Source organism: Elephas maximus, chromosome 4 (assembly GCF_024166365.1).
Source record: "Elephas maximus indicus isolate mEleMax1 chromosome 4, mEleMax1 primary haplotype, whole genome shotgun sequence".
Classification (NCBI taxonomy): Eukaryota; Metazoa; Chordata; class Mammalia; order Proboscidea; family Elephantidae; genus Elephas; species Elephas maximus.
The window spans coordinates 190,916,860-190,937,387 of NC_064822.1; the positions used below are offsets into that span (position 1 = coordinate 190,916,860).

Sequence of the window (20,528 nt, forward strand, 5' to 3'; positions counted from 1 at the left end):
AACAGAGTAGTGGTTAGGATTGGGGTTAACTGTCTAAGAAAAACAGAACCTGTTGTACCACTGGGAGTCCAGTGCCTACCCCTGCCCCCCAGGCCTCCAAACCAGGGCACCCAGCACCAGGCTCACAGGCAGCGCCCCCTGTTGGGATGTAGGCTCATTGCATGAGAGTACACTGTGAGCTCCAGGCCAGCCTCGTTCTTACAGCACTGGGGTCAGCAGTGGGTTTTTGTTTTGTTCTGTTTTGTTTTTTACTCAACAACCGTTTCATGAAAGTTCCAACCCGGGACACACAGTAATTACCTGGAAAGTGGAGCCTGCTTTTCTCAAATATCCAGATCTGTGGGCGTGGGGAGGCTTTGTCAAGAGGACATGTTTGGTGTTGACAGAGCTTTAGGAAGCCACACCAGCCTCTGCATGCTGCAACACCACCACCGAGGGGTGCCTGGAGGCGGGAGGAGGAGAGACGGAGGAGGCATGGTCACATGCCTGTAGTAAAGGCGGCCTTGTGCACCAGGGAAGGAGCACAGTGGAGCAGCCATGCTGCTGCCCAGGCCTCAGGAGCTGCATCCTCCCGCAGGGACAGCTGGGGTGAGGCCACTCTCGAGCTCCTGAAGCTCAGACCATAGCTAGGCCTGGAAATGTCTGAAATCTTGGTGGGGAAAGAGAGATGCTGGACAGCTTTTAACTTCAACGTAGTCAGAAACCCTGGTGGCATAGTGGTTAAGTGCTATAGTTGATAACTAAGAGGTGGGCCATTTGAATCCACCAGCTGCTCCTTGGAAACTCTATGGGGCATTTCTACTCCGTCCTGTAGAGTTGCTATGAGTCAGAATCTACTCAATGGCAATGGGTTTAGTTTTTTTTTGTTTGTTTGTAGTCCTCTGGTTTGTAGAAGTGGAGAACTGGGTTTAATCTTTGCAGTAGACGTTCCTTCATTTGTGAAAACCCCCTCTGCGGCCTTTCCATCAGCTAAAGCAAAGCCCCTTGACCTGGGTCAGGAGCTGGGTCACCCAGGAGTGAGAGCACTGCCGGGGCTGGAAGGACGGAGAAGAGGGGTCGGGAGGAGGAGGGAAGAGGGGGATGACAGGAGGCTGGCTAGGGTCTGCTTCCATCTGGCTACTGGGACTGGATATGAGCCTGTGGTTCCGGTACTGACAGTGCCCAGGACCCCGAGTGGGCAGGTCTGTGCTGTTCTGGGGGAGCTTGTGGCCTAGCTGATTTGAGGGTAAAAGGGACAGAAACAGCCGAGGGGAGGAAGGAGAACAGTTGCTCCTTCTGAATGTGGATTCCAAAGCAGGTGCTTTTTCAACAGTGTCTTAAAAAGATAATTTGATGGCCTGTCAGGAGTTAAGACAGTCACGAAAAGATTCTTGAAGCAACATGAAAATTAGACTGTGAGGAGTGTTAACGAAGTCCCTTCCTTTCTTGTGATGTCTGTGTCCCCAGCCACCAAGGGCTCAGGCCCCAACACATTCTGTCTCACACACTTACACACCCTCACACATGCACGCTTACATACACACACGCCTTACGCACCCTCACACACTCACACAAACTCTCAAACACCCTCACACACACTCTCATGCACACTTACATACCCTCACACAGTCACACTCACACATTCTCACATACACACACACTCATGTACCCTCTCACACTCTCAAATACCCTCTCACACACACATGCTCACACATACACTCAACACATGCCCTCACACACACCCTCACATACACTCTCACAGATCACACTCCCTCTTACACACTCTCACACACTTCCTCACACACACACATGCTCTCACACACCCTCACATACACACAGCCTCACACACACACACCCTCTCAAACTCTCTGACACACCCTCACACCCTCACACCCTCACTGACACACCTCACACACCATCTCACACTCTCACCTATACTCACACACACCCCCTCTCTCACACACACTCTAACATACACACACGTGTACTCCCTGACTCACACACCATCACCCTCACAGTACTCACATACACACTCTGTCACACACTCACACTCCCTCCCACACATGCACTCTCTCGCTGTCACTCAGGCTTAGCTGCCTTTGCTTTTTCAGAGCTAGCTGCACCTCCGAAAAATGGTGAGGGCGTTCAGTTAAAAACAAAAAGCCAACTCGCTGGCACTGAATATTTAGAGGGTAGAAATTTGAAGTATAAGGTGTTTAGTTTAGTACAAAATTTTTGCTTTAATTCAATGCTGCGATGAAAATTTTGTGTATTAGTTTTTGTCCTTATTTTTTTAACTTTTAAAAAATGTATTTTATTTTTTGTTGTCGTTGAGAATATACACAGCAGAGCATACACCAATTCAACAATTTTTACATGTATAATTCAGTGTCACTGATTACATTCTCCAAGTTGTGTAACCATTCTCACTCTCCTTTTCTGAATTGTTCCTTCCCCATTAACATAAACTCACTGTCCCCAAACTTTTCTGTCTGACCTTTCAAATTACTATTGTTAACTTGATCCCATATAAATAGTTCCTAAAAGAGCATAACGCTCAAGGCAGACATTTTTTACTAGTCAAGCTGAACTGTTGTTTGGTTTAAATATCGGGATTTTTTGGTTTGTTACTTTATAATCTAGAGAACATATCAGAATTTACCACTCAAATGAATAAAGTAATAACTTGGGGGCATCACAGCTTTATTTCAAAGATTCTCCTGTTGCTCAGAATTGTTGGGAATTATCTTCAGAGTCTTGAATATTTTCAGTTGTGGAAATCTTTACCCTCTGCTAATATCATTGAATTTTAGGCAAAACCATGAGTCACCTGCAGCCAGCCTGATATGTAAATTGGGGTTAAACAGAGTAAAGCTTCTGGTTTTAAAAAATACATACATGTGAGTCAGGGAGACTAATTTTTTATCTTTGGCTGAGAACAGGTTCTAAAACCAGTTTTGAAAGAGGAGTTCTAATGTCATTCTCAACATTTTAGGATCTTAGGAATAAAGATGGCTTCTCCGATGCCGTCTTGGAACAGCTTTGTGTCTTTAGACAGATGTTGCTGTCTTGGGATTTTTGCCTGCTGCATTATGGTCAAATATTACACATACTACTTGTCTTCAGAATGAAAATCATATTTAATATTTTATACTGTTTCTAGAAATGTGTAGTCCACATAACCAAAAGCTTATTAAATAATTTCATCCAAAGTAAACCTACCAATAATCTACAGTTAAACTTTTCCTGAAAGAAGACCGCTGCGTAACTTTTCATACGAAGTACTGTTTAAAGATGTTATGCCACTGTCTTCCACCATCCATGGTTTCCGATCAGAAGTCATTTGATTGTCTTCTCCCTTAAGTAATGTCCTGTTTTTCTCTGACTGCTTTTAAGATTTTCTCTTTGTCTTCGTTTTTCAGCAGTTGGGCCAAGATGGGCTTAGGAGTGATCTTCTTTGTCTTTGTCCTGCTTGGGGTGCCCATCCACCATTTCCAACATCCAGTCATTTTGGTGTTGGTCTCTGTTGATTGTTTTTTCTCTAGAGAACGGTCACATTCCTCTGGTTCTTCATTTGTGGAGTACTTTTGGATTGCATCCTGGATGTTGTAAAAGTTACGTTATGGATACTTTGAGTTCTGTTATATTCCTATGGAGAGTGCTGGTTTGTTTTTGTTTTGTTTTAGTAGGCAATCACCTTGGTTGGGCTCAAGCTCTAAACTCTGCCTCGCCTGTATGGGGAGGAAGCTCAAATTTCAGCTCAGTTCAGCCCTAGCTGTACTGCTTTGAATCCGCCCCATGCTTGTTTCAGTTCAGGGGTTGACATTTGGGCAGAGCTTACACACAGAAGTTGGGGCTTCCTTCTCTGGCTCAGTCCTTCCCAGCCCCCGGCCCCACACATCCCAGTGGCTGTGATTGCTTCAGGCATGCCTTCTGCTCCATGAGGCCTGCAGGTCTGCAAGTTTTCCTGCCCGTGGGCTGTGAAGATGAGACTCAGCCCTCACTCCATCCCTACTTCCAAAGTTGACGCCCTCCAGATTCCACCTGCTTGCGTTCACTCTCCAGTGCCTTTGGTTATTGTTTTTTTTGTGTGTGTTTTGTCCAGAGCTTATAGTTCTTAACTTGTGGGAGGGTCCAGTCTTGTAGGAACTACTCAGCCATATGCAGAAGCCTCTTGGGTTTGATTCTGTTTCCCACGGCCCATTCTTCTACCTTCAGGCAGAGCCGCCCCCGACTTGGTCATCTGACCCATTTTTAAGGTCTTTAGGGAAGACAGTTTTAGTCTTCCTTAATAAGACTCGGCTTTGAGTTTCATATTTGGTATGTTTTCACGCATTTGTGGATAATTTTTTAAATATCCCCTTTCCTTAGATGCAGAATTGGATCGTTTTTTTTCTGACACTAGATTACAAGTTCTGATTCTGTTTAAACATTTCAAGACAGTCAGTCTGATTGTTGCCAACACTGTTGTTACCAACACTCTCCCCTGGCCTTTGCACAGGGACCTCCTCAAAGGTGCCCTGAAATGGCCATGTGCTGTGACTTCTCAAGGTGCTCGCCTGAGCTCCAAATAGAGGACGCTTCACATCCCAGGTCCAGGCGCATGAACAGTGAAGTGCTCTGCCCACGGGCAGAGCAATTCTTAAAAATCACTGGGGCATTCCCATGTTCTATGTTCATGGACTCCAGTAGGGACTGAAAACATGCCTTGGCCCCATTGCCTTGTTGGTCTGTATTTGCATGTCCTATAGAACAGCTATAGGGGCCCTGGTGGTGAAATAAGTGCTGTAAGTCGGAATTTACTCGATGGCAATAGGCTTGATTTTTTTGGGATGGAATAGCTAAGGAGCCCTGGTGGTACAATGTTTAAGCACTAGGCTGCTAACCAAAAGGTTGGCAGTTCAAACCCACCCAGTGGCTCCATGGGAGAAAGACCTGGCAATCTGCTTCCATACAGATTAACAGCCAAAAAAACCCTATAGGGCAGTTCTGCTTTGTCACACGGGGTCACCAAGAGTCAAAACTCAGCTCCATGGCACCCAACAATAGGATACCTTGTAAATCAAACCAATGCCTTAGGCAGTATCATCTCTTCTGTTCTACACGAAGATGTCAGCGTTGACCAGCAGTGGTCTTCGAGCCCCACCAGACATATAATTACCCCTTCTGGGCAACCATCTCTTCTTTCCACCACTAGATCTTTCTAAGATGGCAAGATCAGAAGGTTCGGGCACAGAAGGTCCAGCAAGACATAGGGAGCTGCCACAGGGATTCAGCCTTTGTACGAAGACACAGGACACTGATGTGAAGGTTTCAGTCTTGTGCACAGAGAAACAAGGGCACTTCAAGGCTTTTCCAGTTTATCCCAAAAGTGCAACAGTTTAACAATGCTTGTTTGCTTCTTTCTGTACATATGCCAACTTTTGGAGTTACATAGTACAAGCCAGATTTGTCCATTCAACAGTCAGTGTTAAATGACAGTGGTTACCACTGAAGTTCATAAAATGGTCAAATTAAGAGTGATTGCTATTAAGGTTATTGTAATAGTATTTGGGAATTCAGAAAATATTTCAAAATGCTAAAGGTGCTTTGCTAATATTCTCTTGTTAGTGCCATTGCCAAAATCAGTATTTGAGTTTCTTAGCAGTGAAATCCATACCCAATGTCAGACGATGACAATTACTATCTTACTGATTTACACTGTGAGTTTTCCATGAATGTCTAATTCTCCCCAACTAAACTTAAAGTGGTTTGAGGACTGTATTTTATACACATTCTGAGTTCTCTGTAGCACCAAGCCTGGTGATTTGGATCCAGTGGTGCTCATTAGTTGATTGATACTTAACAGTGTCACTGGTCACAAATCCTCTGATTTATTCCAGTGTCTGTCCTTGCAGCCTTTCGTCATACACGATATGGAGACATTGTGCATGGCTGAGAAGACGCTGGTGGCCAAGCTGGTGGCCAACGGCATCCAGAACAAGGAGGCAGAGGTCCGCATCTTCCACTGCTGCCAGTGCACGTCAGTGGAGACTGTCACGGAGCTCACAGAGTTTGCCAAGTCCATCCCAGGCTTCGCCAACTTAGACTTGAATGATCAAGTGACTTTGCTAAAATATGGCGTCTACGAGGCCATATTTGCAATGCTGTCTTCTGTGATGAACAAAGATGGGATGCTGGTTGCATATGGGAATGGTTTTATAACTCGGGAATTCCTAAAGAGCCTAAGAAAACCGTTCTGCGACATCATGGAGCCCAAGTTTGATTTTGCAATGAAGTTCAATGCACTGGAGCTGGACGACAGCGATATTTCCCTCTTTGTGGCTGCTATCATTTGCTGTGGGGGTAAGTTACCCACCCAGTCTGCTCATACCACTGTCATGTCAGCTGGAGCTTGGGCCAGTGGCCTGAGCACTGATAGGGTCATTGTGTTGCCATTGCCTAGAATTCGGTGATGGCATGTACGCGACAGTATTCTATAAAGCTCCAGAGAGGTGTTAGTATAGTAGCTGTCACTGTTGATATGCTCATGCTATTTCATCCTGAGAAATTTCAGTACCTAACTGGCAGTGATTACGAGGTTTGCCTTGCCAGAGGAAACTCATCCCCGTGAAGGAGAATCTGGGCCTCTCTGCAGGGAAGTTGGCTCTACACTGCCAGATTTTTGGCTTGGTGTCATGTTCCTTTAAATAGCCCTGTCCCGGATCTGGCAAGGTCATCCCTCTACTGTAAACTCAGCTGACCTTCTCCAGCCTTGGCAGGGGCTGACGGGGTGGCCGCCCACCATGCTGCCGGAAGCCACGCCAGTCTTTCATGACTGATGTGTGTCTAGATAGAGGCTGCCGGCAACCTCCTAGACACCGGGAGGGGAGCTGGCAAGGGCAGCCCGGAACTGCAAGCATGTCCCTGCTGCTGTCCAGCTGGGCTCTAGTCGGAAGAGGAAGCACTTACGTTACGGCGTAAAGTACAAAAGGGCAAAGCAGCAGTACGTAATTTGTCACTGCCCTTTCCTACACCCCGAGATAAAGTGTTGTGGGTAAAAGCAATTGCAAAACTATTTATGTGTAATGTGATCCCATTTTTGCAAAAGAAATTGTAATCAAATATACATTTATATATACACACACACACACATATATATATACACATATGTTGTGTTAGGTGATATCTAGTCAGTTCCAACTTACAGCGACCCCACGTGTCAGAGCAGAACCGCCCCACAGGGTTTCCTAGGCTGTAATCTTTACAGAAGCAGATCGCCAGGTCCTTCTCCCACAGAGCCACTGGGTGGGTTTGAACCATCAACCTTTCAGTTAGCAGCCAAGTACTTAACCAAGGCTTCTTATATTTACATATATGTGTGTGTGTATATGGAGCCCTAGTGGCACAGTGGTTAAGCTTTTGGCTGCTAAGCGAAAGGTCAGCTGTTCAATTCCACCAGCCACTCCTTGGAAACCCTATGGGGCAGTTCCACTCTGTCCTATAGGGTCGCTATGAGTCGGAATCGACTCAACAGCAATGGGTTTGTGTGTGTGTGTGCGCGCGTATATATGAACCAACTGTCTAGTGAGATATACGTTAAACCTGTGAGAGGACTAAAATTATGAGGGGGGTTCGCTTCTTTTTTTTTCATTTCAGTTTAAGAACTTGTAAACTCTTTTACAATTATAAAAAGAATAAAGATTCAGAATCCACAGGATGAACCAACGCTACTGAAAAGCATAGTAATGAATGGGGCTTTAAAGCAAGCACACATTGGATCTGGGTGGTATTTTCCTGGACGCAGATGTAGAGGTAGGACACGTGGCCTGGGGCTGGCCCAGGAAGGCCAGTGCCACTCCCGCAGGGAGCTCACCTGGGGTGGACATTTGCACTTCCTGCACCAAGTCTCAGCCTGCCCCACCCGCTGGCCATATCGGGCTCCTGTTCACTGTTCATTTCTCTTGTACTTCCTTCTCAGCCCAGTCACAGAAGAGGCACAGCAACAGGGCTTGATGCCACAAATAGAAAAAACCAAACCCGTTGCAGTTGAGTCAATTCCAACTCATAGCAACCCTATAGGACAGAGTACAACTGCCCCATAGAGTTTCCAAGAAGTGGCTGGTGGATTCAAACCACCAACTTTTTGGTTACCAGCCTAAGCTCTTAACTAGTGTGCCACCAGGGCTCATCTGACATCATAGCACCACTTAGATGTTGGTGAAAAACTGGGATCCAATATCTAGTTTTGACTCAGGAGGAAGAACTTGATTTCTCATATTCTGCAAAATGGGTTGTTGTAATCATCATCTAAACATAGTTACTTCTGGTATGTTTGGGGGTTTTTCCCCTGGCGGGTGGTAACCAGAGAAATACAAAATGATGGGTCAACACTGTAAGGTAGTCAATTTCAGGTGATACTGGGTCCAAGGAGTATAAATATTTACGTGTGGGTATTGGTCCTGTCTGCCGTATGAGGCTGAGCAACCTTGGAAAAATCTGTTTCTTCTAATCAAATTGACAGTATCTAAAGGTAGCCAAAGACAAAAGAAGAATCAGCCAGAACTCTCGTTAGAAGTGAGGATGGCGAGACTACGTGTCACATATACTTTGGACATGTCAGGAGGGACCAGTCCCTGGAGGACATCATGCTTGTTAGAGTAGAGATCCAGTGAAAAAGAGGAAGACACTCAACGAGATGGATTGACACAGTGGCTGTAACAATAGGCTCAAGCATAAAAATGATCTTAAGGATGGCCCAGGACCAGGCAGTGTTTTGTTCTGTTGTACACGGGATCGCTATGAGTTGGAACTGACCTCAACAGCACCTAAAAACACTAACAACAAAGGCAGTCAGGCTTTTTGTAAGAAAAAAAAAAAAAAGCCCAAACCCGTTGTGGTCAAGTTGATTCCAACTTATGGCACCCCGACGTGTTACACAGTAGAACTGTTCTATAGGGTTTTCATGAGTGGCACAAATGTTTAAGCACTCAACTACTAGCCAAAGGTTGGCAGTTCGAACCCACCCAGAGGTGCCTCAGAAGACAGGCCTGGAGATCTGCTTCTGAAAGACCACAGGCTTGAAAACTTTATTAAACAGTTCTGCTCTGCACACTTGGGGTCATTGTGAGTCAGAATCAACTCGATGGCAACTAACAACAACAAGCAGGTCATCAGGCCTTTCTTCCACTGCACTGCTGGGTGGGTTTGAACCACCAACCTTTGGGTTAGTAGCTGACTGCAAACTGTTGGCACCATTCAGGGACCTTTTTGTAAGAAAAGCCATGTAAAACAGGAAGGTTTGGTGGCTAAAACTGGTGTTTTAGTTATCTAGTGCTGCTATAACAGAAATACCACAAGTGAGTAGCTTTAATAAATAGAAATTTATTTTTTCACAGTTTAGGAGGCTAGAAGGCTGAATTCAGGATGTGCCGGCTCTAGGGGAAGGCTTTCTGTCTCTCTCAGCTCTGGAGGAAGATCCTTGTCTCTTTGAGCTTCTGCTGCTGGGTCTGGTATCTCTTCCTCTATCTCTGCTTCTTAGCTTGCTTGTTCAATCTCTTTCGTATCTCAAGAAATTGACTCAAAACACACCCTACACTAATCCTGTCTCATTAACATAACAAAGATAATCCACTCCCAAATGGGATTATAACCACGGGCATAGACGTTAGGATTTACAACACATATTTTGGGGGGACGCAGTTCAATCCATAACATTCCACCCTTTGATCCCCAAGGTGGTTTGAACCCACCAGCCACTCTGCAGGAGAAAGATGTGGCAGTTGGCTTCTGTAAAGATTTACAGCCTTGGAACGCCCGTGGGGCAGTTCTACTCTGTCCTATACAGGGTTGCTACGAGTCGGAATTCACTCGACGGCAGCGGGATTTTGGTTTGATCCCCAAAAATTCACATGCAAGACACATTCACTCCATCACATCATTCCCAAAGTCTTAAATCAACTCCAAGTCCAAAATCTCATCTTTTGAATCATCTAAATCAAATATGGGTGAAACTTTAAGTGTATTCCATCCTGGGGCACAATTCCTTTTCATCTGTGAACCTGTGAAATCTAAACTACGAGTTATCTGTGTCCAGAGTACAATGGTGGAACAGGTACGGTAGACATTTCCATTACAAATGGGAGAAATTGGAGGCAAAGAAGGGGTAACAGGCACCAAGCAAGTCCAAAACCCAGCAGAACAATTTACATTAGCTCTTAAGGCTCAAAAATAATCCTCTGTTCTTTGGGACCATCTGGGCAATGGCCCCGTCCTCTAGACTCTGGGTGTTGGCCCCTTGGTCCTGGGCTTTAGTTCCACCTTCCAGGCCCACTGGGACAGCTACTTTGCACCCTCTGCTTTGGGTGGCCCCATTCTCCTAGTCCATCTGAGTGGCAACCTCACCCCCTGGCCCCGGTAATCCCCGTTTTTCTGCTCCCTGGGGATGGCAGCCCTGCCCCCTCAGCTTTGAGCAGCATCCTGATCCTCCTGGCACTCAAGAACAGCAGCCCCACACTCCTGAAATGACTTGGTGAAGATTTGGCTCTTTTAAACCTAGGAGGCCATGACTCCGCCCTTTGAAACTGATGCAACCCTGCTTCCAACAGTTCTGCAGATCTCCGAGCTGCTCCAGGGATGGTCCTTTTCTTTTCATGGAGGATAACAGATACAGCTCCTTTGGCCTGTTTCCTGCCTGTAGAATTCCAAGAGGCAGACAGTGTTCTTTCCTTTCATTCTTTCTCTGTCTCCTTTAGTCTAAGCTGGTGGGTTTTCTGCTGTGGTAGTTGGCTAGATCCATCAGTCGCAGGCTTGATCTCTTTAACAAAAGTTTGTATAGCCACATCGCTGGTGAAAATTCTAGGACACATTTCTTTAGTTTGTACAACAGAATTTTCCAAATATTTATGCTTTGTTTTCATTTTGCACAGTTCATTTTTAAATCCATCTCTTTCTTCTTGCATTTTACTATATGCAGCAAGGAGAAACCACATGGCTCCTTCAATATCTTGTTTAGAAATCTCTTCAGCCAGATATCCAAGTTCATCACTTATAAGTTCTACCTTTTACCAAACATTCGAATGTTATTCAGACAAGTTCTTTGCCGCTGCATATAAAGCATCTCCCTTCTTCCACTGTCCAATCATGTGTTCATCGTTTTCCTGTAAAGCCTCACCAGAAGCACATTTAACGACCACGTTTCTAACAACATTCTGTTGCTGGTACCATATATATTCTCTAAGATGGTAGAGGCTTTCTCTGTAGTTCACCTCACTTCCTTCTGAGCCCTCACCAGAATTGCCTTTGACATCCATGACTCTACCAAGTCTCTTCAATAGGCACCTTAAAACTCTTCCAGCCTCTACCCATTACCCAATTCCAAAAACGCTTCCATAATTTAGGTATCTGTTAGAGTGGCACCCCACTCATGGTACCAAATTCTTAGTTATCTGTTGTTACTATAACGGAAATACCACAAGTGGGTGGCTTTAACGAACAGAAATTTACTTTCTCACAGTTTAGGAGGCCAGAAATCCTAATTCAGGGTGCCAGCTCTAGGGGAAGCCTTTCTCTTTTGGCTCTGGAGGAAGGTCCTTGTCTCTTTTGAGTTTCTGCTCCTGGGCGGTCTTCATGTGGCTTGGCATCGCTCTTCCTCTCTGCGTCTTAGCTTGCTTGTTTAATCTCTTTTATATCTCAAAAGAGATTGGCTCAAGACATACCCTACACTAGTCCTGTCTCATTAACATAACAAAGACAGTCCATTCCCAAATGGGATTATAACCACAGGCATAGATGTTAGGATTTACAGCACATATTTTGTGGGGACACAATTCAATCTGGTAGACACTTAGGCGCTAAAACACTAATTCTCACACTCAAACCTCTCGTTTTTTCTGTTGAGAACAGATCGTCCCGGCCTTTTAAACGTACAGCACATTGAAAAAATGCAGGAAGGTATTGTGCACGTGCTTAAACTCCACTTGCAAAGCAACCACCCAGATGACAGCTTCCTCTTCCCAAAACTGCTCCAAAAGATGGCAGACCTGCGGCAGCTGGTCACAGAGCATGCGCAGCTCGTGCAGATCATCAAAAAGACAGAATCCGACGCAGCCCTGCACCCACTGCTGCAAGAAATCTACAGGGACATGTACTGAGTGCCTGTAAACACACAAGAAAAACAAACTCTTCAAGAATATTTAACGCTGACAGCACTACAAATGGGGAATTGGAGCCACACAACTTTGCACAAACGCCCACCACTTTCATCTTAGGGTGTACACCCTAGCTAATCCGAATACCGTCCCACGTTTCTTGTTTTAACCAGTCCTCCTAAAAGCGTGCAAAGCATTCAAATGCTGGTGCTCAGTGGCTAACAGTCAGGACTTGGAAAATTAAGAATGGTGTTCAGCAGTCTGATTTCCATGCATGTGGCATTCATTCACGCAGGTTTCTCTCTATCCCGTTGGTAATCTACCATTTAATTCTTGGGTAATCTCAAAATATGTGGTCTGCCTTCCCTTTTGAGTGTTGTGCACCTTTGTAATTTTGGATACTAATCAGCGCTTTCTAACTACTTTTATAATCTTATCAATCTAGATGTGTCCAAAGGCTAGGTATTTAAAAAGCAGCAAAAGTATTTATTTGGAAGACATAATTCTGTTTCCTGACTTGCTGTTTTTTAATCATAAGATTTGGAATTTTAAGGAATTATTTGATAAGCTATCAAAATGCAGCAGTGGTTGCGTTTTCTGTTCACTGTGTACATGATGGAGGAGCCCTGGTGGTGCTGTGCTTAAAGTGCTCGAATGCTAACCAAAAGGTTGGCCGTTCAAACCCACCAGCTGCTCCTGGGGAGAAAAGATGTGGCCACCTGCTTCCATAAAGATTATAGCCTTGGACACCCTATAGGGCAGTTCTGCTTTGTCCTGTGGGGTCACTAGGAGTCAGAACTGACTCCACAACAATGGGTTTGTTTGGATTTTTTTTTTTTTTTTGGTTTGTGTTCATGCTGGTAGCTGGTATGTGGAAAAGCCTCTTTCCAGATTTGTGTAGATCCCAAAACACTATCTCAAGATGGCCCCACCCTGGACTTGATAGATGCCTGTGTGAAGCTAGGGTCTGTGATAACAGGAACAGGAGAAACTCCGAATGCATGTTAGCCTCCCATTCCTCTCCCTACCAAACCCAAACCAATCGATTCAGCTGTTTGTGGGCACCATAGTATTTTGAGGGTAAATCAACAAATTATTTTTCAATGTGTCAAGGCAGCTTCTTTTGTCTTTTCCTGTATTGCTCTTTTAAATAGGGAACTTAATTTTTTTAACTCTCAATGGTAGTAGGTGCTCTGGGGTGGAGGAGATAAGGCAACTCTGACTTCCCAGCGTGGGGCGCCAGAGGGTGGAGAACTGGCTGGGAACACCAGAGGGCCGAGGACCATGGCCTTCAGGTGGTGGTTTTATTTCATCCCCAATTTCACAGCACCCTGATTATCTTTACAAAGATGTAGACAGAGCTCCCTTTTAGACTATACGTAAGGCAGTTTTCCAACATCTAAGATGTGTGTTTGAGACTTAAAGATCAACTTCTAAACCTCAGTCCAGCTGGAACCGCAGTGCGGTGGTGATGATCTGTCTAGAGAAGGTGGACCCAGAAACACTAGGTCTGTCCACATCTGCCCACTGTTGCCGATAATCACACTTTCCAACAATTCTCAACAGCAATACCTCAAGGCCAGACTCTGCCTCCTCAGGCCACTGGGCACCTCGCGACCTCCGCCCTATGGCCTGGGTATGCCCCTTGGTGCCTTGCCCTGCCATCTTTACAACATTCGGCTCTTCTACGATCACTGTTCTTTACCGTTGAAGAGTGATTGCGATCGATAGGGATCAGCATTCTGCAAATGTCACACGAGGAAGGACAGTAAAATTGTGAGGCTTCAACTGGAAAAAAGTCAGCATTTACCACTAGGACATCTTTTTAAAAATGACACACTTCGGGGGTTTGGCTTTTCATTTGTTTGTTTGTTTTTTAAAGATCCAGTCAAAAGATCTGCTGGCCAGCAGAAAACAGTTTGCACTGCAGGTACTAGGGACTGGGAGCAAATAAAAGTATTTCCATATATGAAACGAATCACGAGGTCGCCCTCCTCCAGACAAGAGCCAGCCTGTGAGAACCATGCTACTCAGTAGATGCTGTTTCCCCAACTGAGGACGCGGGGTGCTGTAGAGACTTGTGGCGGTGTTGGGCCCAAGGTCGCTGGATCAGAGCCTGGATTTGAATACCGAGTCCGTGTTCCCTCCACTGTCCATGGCAGCCTCTCACTCTGATGTGCCCTGGATGGACACCATCCAGCTAGACAGTGAAGCTTGACACCAGTCTTCCAGAAGAATAATTTGTCCTTTGAATTACGTAAAATTTAAATATTCATGAAACCTACTTAACGTGGCTCCTGACCCTGGGCTTCCAGCATTACCCTTTGAGCTAACCAAAGGGGCAGGTTGTGCATTCGCCCACATGATGGTCAGCAGCATGGGTGAGCCTTTGGTTCCCCAGGACTGGCTAGACTACCAGTGATGTCCCCAAGGAAACCAGCAAGGAGACCCAAGTGACCTCACCTGGTGCCATCCACTTGTATCAACAGGAAGTAAAATCATATGTTCCCATTTATTTTAAATAACATAGTCACTAATCATCACTTGATGAATTATAGAATGTTTTGAGTCACCCTAACAAAGATTTCTTAAGCTTCCATAGTCAAACGTAAGCTGATAATTCACTAGTTCAAAATAGAACTATTACAAGAGTGCCTTCATTACTCACTGGGTTTCAGTAGTCTCCAGCATCAAGTACAATGGAAATGTGTCTGGCTCAGGACGCTTCAAGCCATGTGGGCGAGACCCTCTCCTTGGGGGAGAAGGCTGGCTATCACCTGTCTCCCTTCTCACCACCCTGGCCCATTCTTCAAAAAGGCATTGTCTAAACATGTTTTTCTCAACTTTTGTAGTAAAAAAGTACCAAACTCCTCAGAAACCACGATATTACCAAATAGTCTTTGTCCTACATGCTGGCTGGAAGAAAGGGACAACAGGGGTCTCCCCAGTGATGCCTCTGAACCCCAGTGCTCCCGGTGGGACCGAGCACCCCACCATGATCTTCCTCTGCAGGACCCTCCTCCTCCTGCCTCCTGGGCACAAGCAGGTGGGCGGGTGGGTGCGTCACACGCAGAATTCAGTGCTCCAAGGGCTGCCAACACAGGTGGGGTAGAGGATTTTTAAAAGGAGCCCTCATGGCGCAATGATTAACCCCTCAGCTGCTATACAAAAGGTCTGTGGTTCAAACCCATCAGCTGTTCCATGGGAGAAAAGACCTGCCAATCTGCTCCTGTAAAGATTACAGCCTAGGAAACCCTACGGGGCAGTTCTCCTCTGTCCTGTAGGGTTGCTACGAGTCAGAATCGCCTTGAGGGCACTCAGCAACATGACTTTCAAAGAACTTGTATTGTTTAAAAGGGAGATTTAAAGATCCGCATGGGCATTTCCGTGAAGTGAGCTTGGGCCTGGCCTGGGTGTCAGAGAAGCAGCTGGTGCCCCAATAGCACCTGGGTGAAAGCGGGACTCTCTCAGGCCTCTGAACCCCGACCAGCATCTGTGCTTCTCTGTCTGCTTACATGCACTCCTGCCTCACGTCCCTTCTCAAGCCACCATGACACCGGGTACACTGGACACTCATCTGTGGGAGGCGCAAAAGAGGGATGGAGACCCTTGTTGTTAGGCAGTGACCACACCCATCTTTGGAGTGTCTTTTTGAACTCTTGTTTCTAACTCAGAGAAACGCTGGTGGCACAGTGGTTAAGAATTTGGCTGCTAACCGAAAGGTAGGCAGTTCAAACCCACCAGCTGTTCTGCCGAAGAAAGATGTGGCAGTCTGTTTCCATAAAGATTACAGCCTTGGAAGCCCTATGGAGCAATTCTACTCCATCCTATAGGGTCACTATGAGTCAGAATCAACTCCACGGCAGCAGGTACAGGTTTTGACCTCACCCAGCGAGTCCAGTACTTCCAGCTGCAGCTGGCCTGGCCCAGAGTCCTCCACCTTTACTGGCCTAAGTAGCTGTTCAACCTATTTCAAAACGCAGACCTCACCAGGAAAGACCTGCCAAGTCTCTAACCATCTCCTGCCGTGGCTCTTTACAGCTTTCAGAGCAGGCTCATGTCTCCTCTGTTCCTCAGCCCCATGTGAAGGTCCGAATGGAATCGTCCCCCATTTAAGGCTTGGCTTAGCAGGGCTTTGGACTCCATGGGCCGTGCTGTCTCCCATTATTACCAATCATTTACACCTTGGGTGAGCGTGACACATGGCTTCTGCTGGGACGCAGGGTAGACCATGGACAGTGGAGAGGCCGTGCTAGTGAGGGCTGGTCCATCCTCTGCAGGCCTCATTTCTGTTTACATCCAGACCAGCAGCATAGATTCAGGGGAGGCCAGATTATACCAGCCATAGAAATCACAGATCCAGACTGCTGCCACCAATGGAGGGCTCGCTGCCCACATGCCCAGTTCTCACAGCCTTGGCTCTGCAAAGCATTGGGAAGCTCCACAGCCAGACTTGATGTGCTTATTCTTTTCCTGGCTTTTTTTGGACATGCTCATCGGTATGGCTGCACTGGAATTAATGATTCTTATCAACCAGATCTGTCTTTAGTGACGGTGACTCTATCTTCCTGACAAAGGCGATGGTGAGAGCCAAGTCACTGAGCCCACCTCAGATGCCACAGCCAGAAGTGAGAGAGCGGAAAGGCTGTCCTGTAGCTCTGAGCAGCAAAGAAGGGTTTGTGACAAAGTATTTACTAATCAACCCGAAACTGTGCTGACAGTGCCTCACTAACCAGCAAATTCTTCTATGCTGTTGAACAACCAAGTAGCTTGCCTCTTCCTAATCCCGCAGACTTCACCCAGGCCATGGACTTCACTGAAAGATGTCTTGTACAGAAAGCTCTAAGCTTCGGTCCAGGTTTTAGGTCGAGGTCTGGGTTTTTCCTGGGGTGGGTGTACGTTTCTAGCTGCCGTTTTAGCAGAATTCAGGAAAGTGGTCATCATCCCCCATTTGGATCTGACACAGAATATGTGAAATCCATTGTATTTCTTTGGAAACCACAATACAAACTAAATAGGAACTTGGGCGAGTTTAAGAAAATAAAATGAGCCTTTGTGTTTTAGTTCAGATAATGACATAATGCGTTCTGTTATCTATTTTTTGTGGAATGCAGCAGATTCTTAAACTTTATTTCAGTGGAGTGGGCTGCAGGCTTATCAGAAACAAACAAAAACACAGACCAAACCTGTTGCATTGAGTCAATTTCAACTCATAACAACCCTATAAGGCAGAGTAAAACTGGCCATAGGGTTTCCAAGGAGCACCTGGTGGATTCAAACTGCCAACCTTTTAGCTAGCAGCCATAGCTCTTAACCACTACGCCACCAGGGTTTCCAGGAACAAGGCAGGCTTATTCAAATGACAGAGACCAGCTCCGGGCATCTCTGGAAGCCACCTCAGGTCTGCAGTAGGACTGTCAGCTGCCTGTTTGCTTCTCAGAACTGCAGTATGAGACGTGATAAATATAATCGTTTTCTTCCCCCCCGCCCCAAAAAACCTTTTTTTTTTCTTGTAAGGGAAGGACTGTACAACGTGGTTCTGCTGAAGTATATACAACCACGTCCTTTGCCAAGTAGTGCAGGCCAAGGCCATGCCCACGTTCAAGGCCAGGTCTTGGTTGAAGCACCTGGTAACATCAAGTACCTCAGCTGCCCCACAGCTGTTAAATTTATTATTTGCAAAAAATAAGAAACATCGGTTTTTACATTGTAGACAGCAAATGAAGGCCTAGGTGTGCTTTCTTATTTGCTAGTTTGGTTCACACGTGAATGTCCACTTTTTTCTTCAGAGGAGGGACTATACCAGCCTCGTCCTCTCTTGCTCTTCTTTTCCTTCTAGCCAGCATCTAAAATTTGTTAGTACAGTAGACCAACGTGGCATCACGCAAGCCAGTCTTCTCAGACAAGCCCCCACACCATGGGCCTGCCTCCTCAGGAAAGGAGAGAGCACAGAATCAGGGCACAGGGGCCACCCAATCTCCTGGACCCCCCTGGGCACTTCTGAAGGGCCTCAGACCTCAACTCTGCCCCCTCAAGACAGAGAGGGTCAGGCTTCAGGCCCTCCAAACGAGTGAGCGACTGAGCTTTCCAAGGGCAAACCATCCATCCACTTTTTTTTTTCCCATCCACTGTTTGGAAATGTCTTCTTTTTTAGACAATTTGTTCCTTTTTTGGAAACCCTGGTGGTACAGCGGTTAAGAGCCATGGTTGCTAACCAAAAGGTCAGCAGTTTGAATCTACCAGGCGCTCCTTAGAAACTGTATGGGGCAGTTCTACTCTGTCCTGTAGGGTCGCTATGAGTCAGAATCAAATCAACAGCAACGGGTTTTTGGTTCCTTTTTCAGACCTAAAAAAAAAAAAAAAAAAAGTACCTCAAAAAAGACGAATACCACTGAATGCCCCTTCTGGGGAGACTGCAGGGTTCCTGTTGCATAGCACCATTTCTTCTACACTGTACATTTAAAAGAACTATGTTAATAGCTGTGTCCTAAATGCTGTGATTTGTTTTTATAAACAACATCCTAATATATTTTACTAATTTACAATCACGTGTCTAGTAACAAACATTTGGATTCTTTTGAAATCAGTGTTAATTGATGGTATATTCTTAAAAGCCTGGTTCTTGAACCTATTGGAAACACAAAGGAACCTGAAATATAAGTACACACACACACACACATCAAAGCTTTTAATTTCTACTGAGCCACAGAGAATTTGTGCTTGCTGTGTAAATCTGTCCCATTTGCCATGTTTCATAAAGCGCCAGCGATTGTCATCTGTGTTCATTCCCACCAGCAAGGCCCTCTCAGACGCCAGGTATGAGAGAGGTCATGGATTTTGTACAAGTGTTTTGCTGAAGACCATCAACTAATCCTGCTTAATCAAGAGCTGTCCGTTCTTCAGGTGATTAAGGCCTGTGGGTTATTACCAAAGAACACTGGCAATTGGAAAGTCTGATGGAAACCATCTGCACCAGCAGTTCTCTGGTGGCGTCTGACAGCCCGCCTGAAGCACAAGACAGAAACCACTGCCATCTATGGTTTTTAATATCGTGGCAAAGCTTCTTGGTGTGCATTTGTAATGCCCTCTGAATCCACACTGCCATCAGGCTAAATCCCCATAGCAAGGGGCCTGCCGGGACCCACAGAGGAAGGGTAGACATGCCCAAAGCAAGGACTGGACTTGCTTTTTGGACCTGTGTTCACTGTCACCATTGCTAGGTGCCTTAGACTCTCATTAAAGCACTTAGGGGCTTAGAGACCTTGGCTTTTATCACTAAAACGGGCCGTTCCAAAGTAGACACTGCTGCTGAGGCTTCGGCGTCCTCCCCAGACTCTGGGTATGGCTAGGTGTCCAGGACCTCAGGAAACAGGTATGCACAGAAGGGCCATGCAATTGTTCTAGTCACATTTACTGACCAGGTGGTTCCAGGCTACTAGAAAATGACTATAATACCACTTTAATTCTTTGAAATCTCCCATGAAGAGACTGAGCTGATCTTGTGTATTAATCTGCAGCCTGAACGTGTGGGAACTTTCGTGTCTAGAATGTCCTAAGACTGATGAATGTGAAGGGTTAATTTCAGGGTACAGTTTTGCCTTAATGGTTTTAAAAAATAAACTATTTTTTAAAATTATTCGGTGAGTTTCGAGTGATGCTGTACCAATGAATTCACTGGGAAAAATAAATCCCCTGGTGTTCACTCTGCCCAGAGCAGCCACCTCGGCTGCCCTCGCCTGTACATGGATCCCCCTTCTGTCCTTCAGTGTCGGAACAGACCTGGGATAACGTGGCCCCAAGTGACCTACTGGTCCAAAGAAATAGGAAACAGGAAACTTGAAAGCACAGGCATTTTAAAACAAAATCCAGCCCACCACTCATTCAGTAAAAGCTTTTCCTTCCTTCTTTTGCCAACCCTGTTTCTGACACTTCCCGGCCCTGTAAATCGGCCATCCCACTGTGACAAAAGATGACACAGTCCCTGCTCCTGAACTAGCTGGGTCCACTGGGTAAACCCACAGGGAATTGTGACACCAACTGGAACCACGTAGGTGATGGCAGAGGGAGGTCACAGGGATAGGGGCCACAAGGGTGAGGTGCGACCGAGAAAAGGGGCCATGGGGGTGAGGGGCCACAGGGATGGGGGACCACGGGAACATCCCAGTAGGCCGTGAGGCTGGACTTCACAGACACCAAGGGCCAAGTGGACAAGGAGAACACACGGGCAGCAACACAGAGGTTCTGAGGTGAGAGTGAACAGAGGGAGCCAAAGGCAGCCCTGACTTGGGGGTGGCGCCGAGGGAACGGAGTTGGGCTTGGAGCTGGAGCCAAAGCCTGAGAGAGTAGAAGAGGCTGGAAGCTGGTGGTCTGCTTCCCAGGAGACCCGTGGATCACTGTGGAGAACAGCAGGTCTTGCAATGT

General features: G+C 46.1%; 1 protein-coding gene across 3 annotated transcripts in view; it reads left to right on the forward strand.

Annotated features, from left to right (window-relative positions):
• Positions 1–19,710, forward strand: part of PPARA (peroxisome proliferator activated receptor alpha) — an 89,958-nt gene extending 70,248 nt beyond the window's left edge. For all 3 annotated transcript variants that reach the window (XM_049884664.1, XM_049884665.1, XM_049884666.1), the window contains 2 exons: positions 5,877–6,324; positions 11,863–19,710. In XM_049884664.1, the coding sequence (XP_049740621.1) occupies positions 5,877–6,324; positions 11,863–12,110 (696 nt within the window). In that variant the 3' untranslated portion in view covers positions 12,111–19,710. The remainder of the gene's footprint in view (positions 1–5,876; positions 6,325–11,862) is intronic.
• The last annotated feature ends 818 nt before the right edge of the window (positions 19,711–20,528 follow it).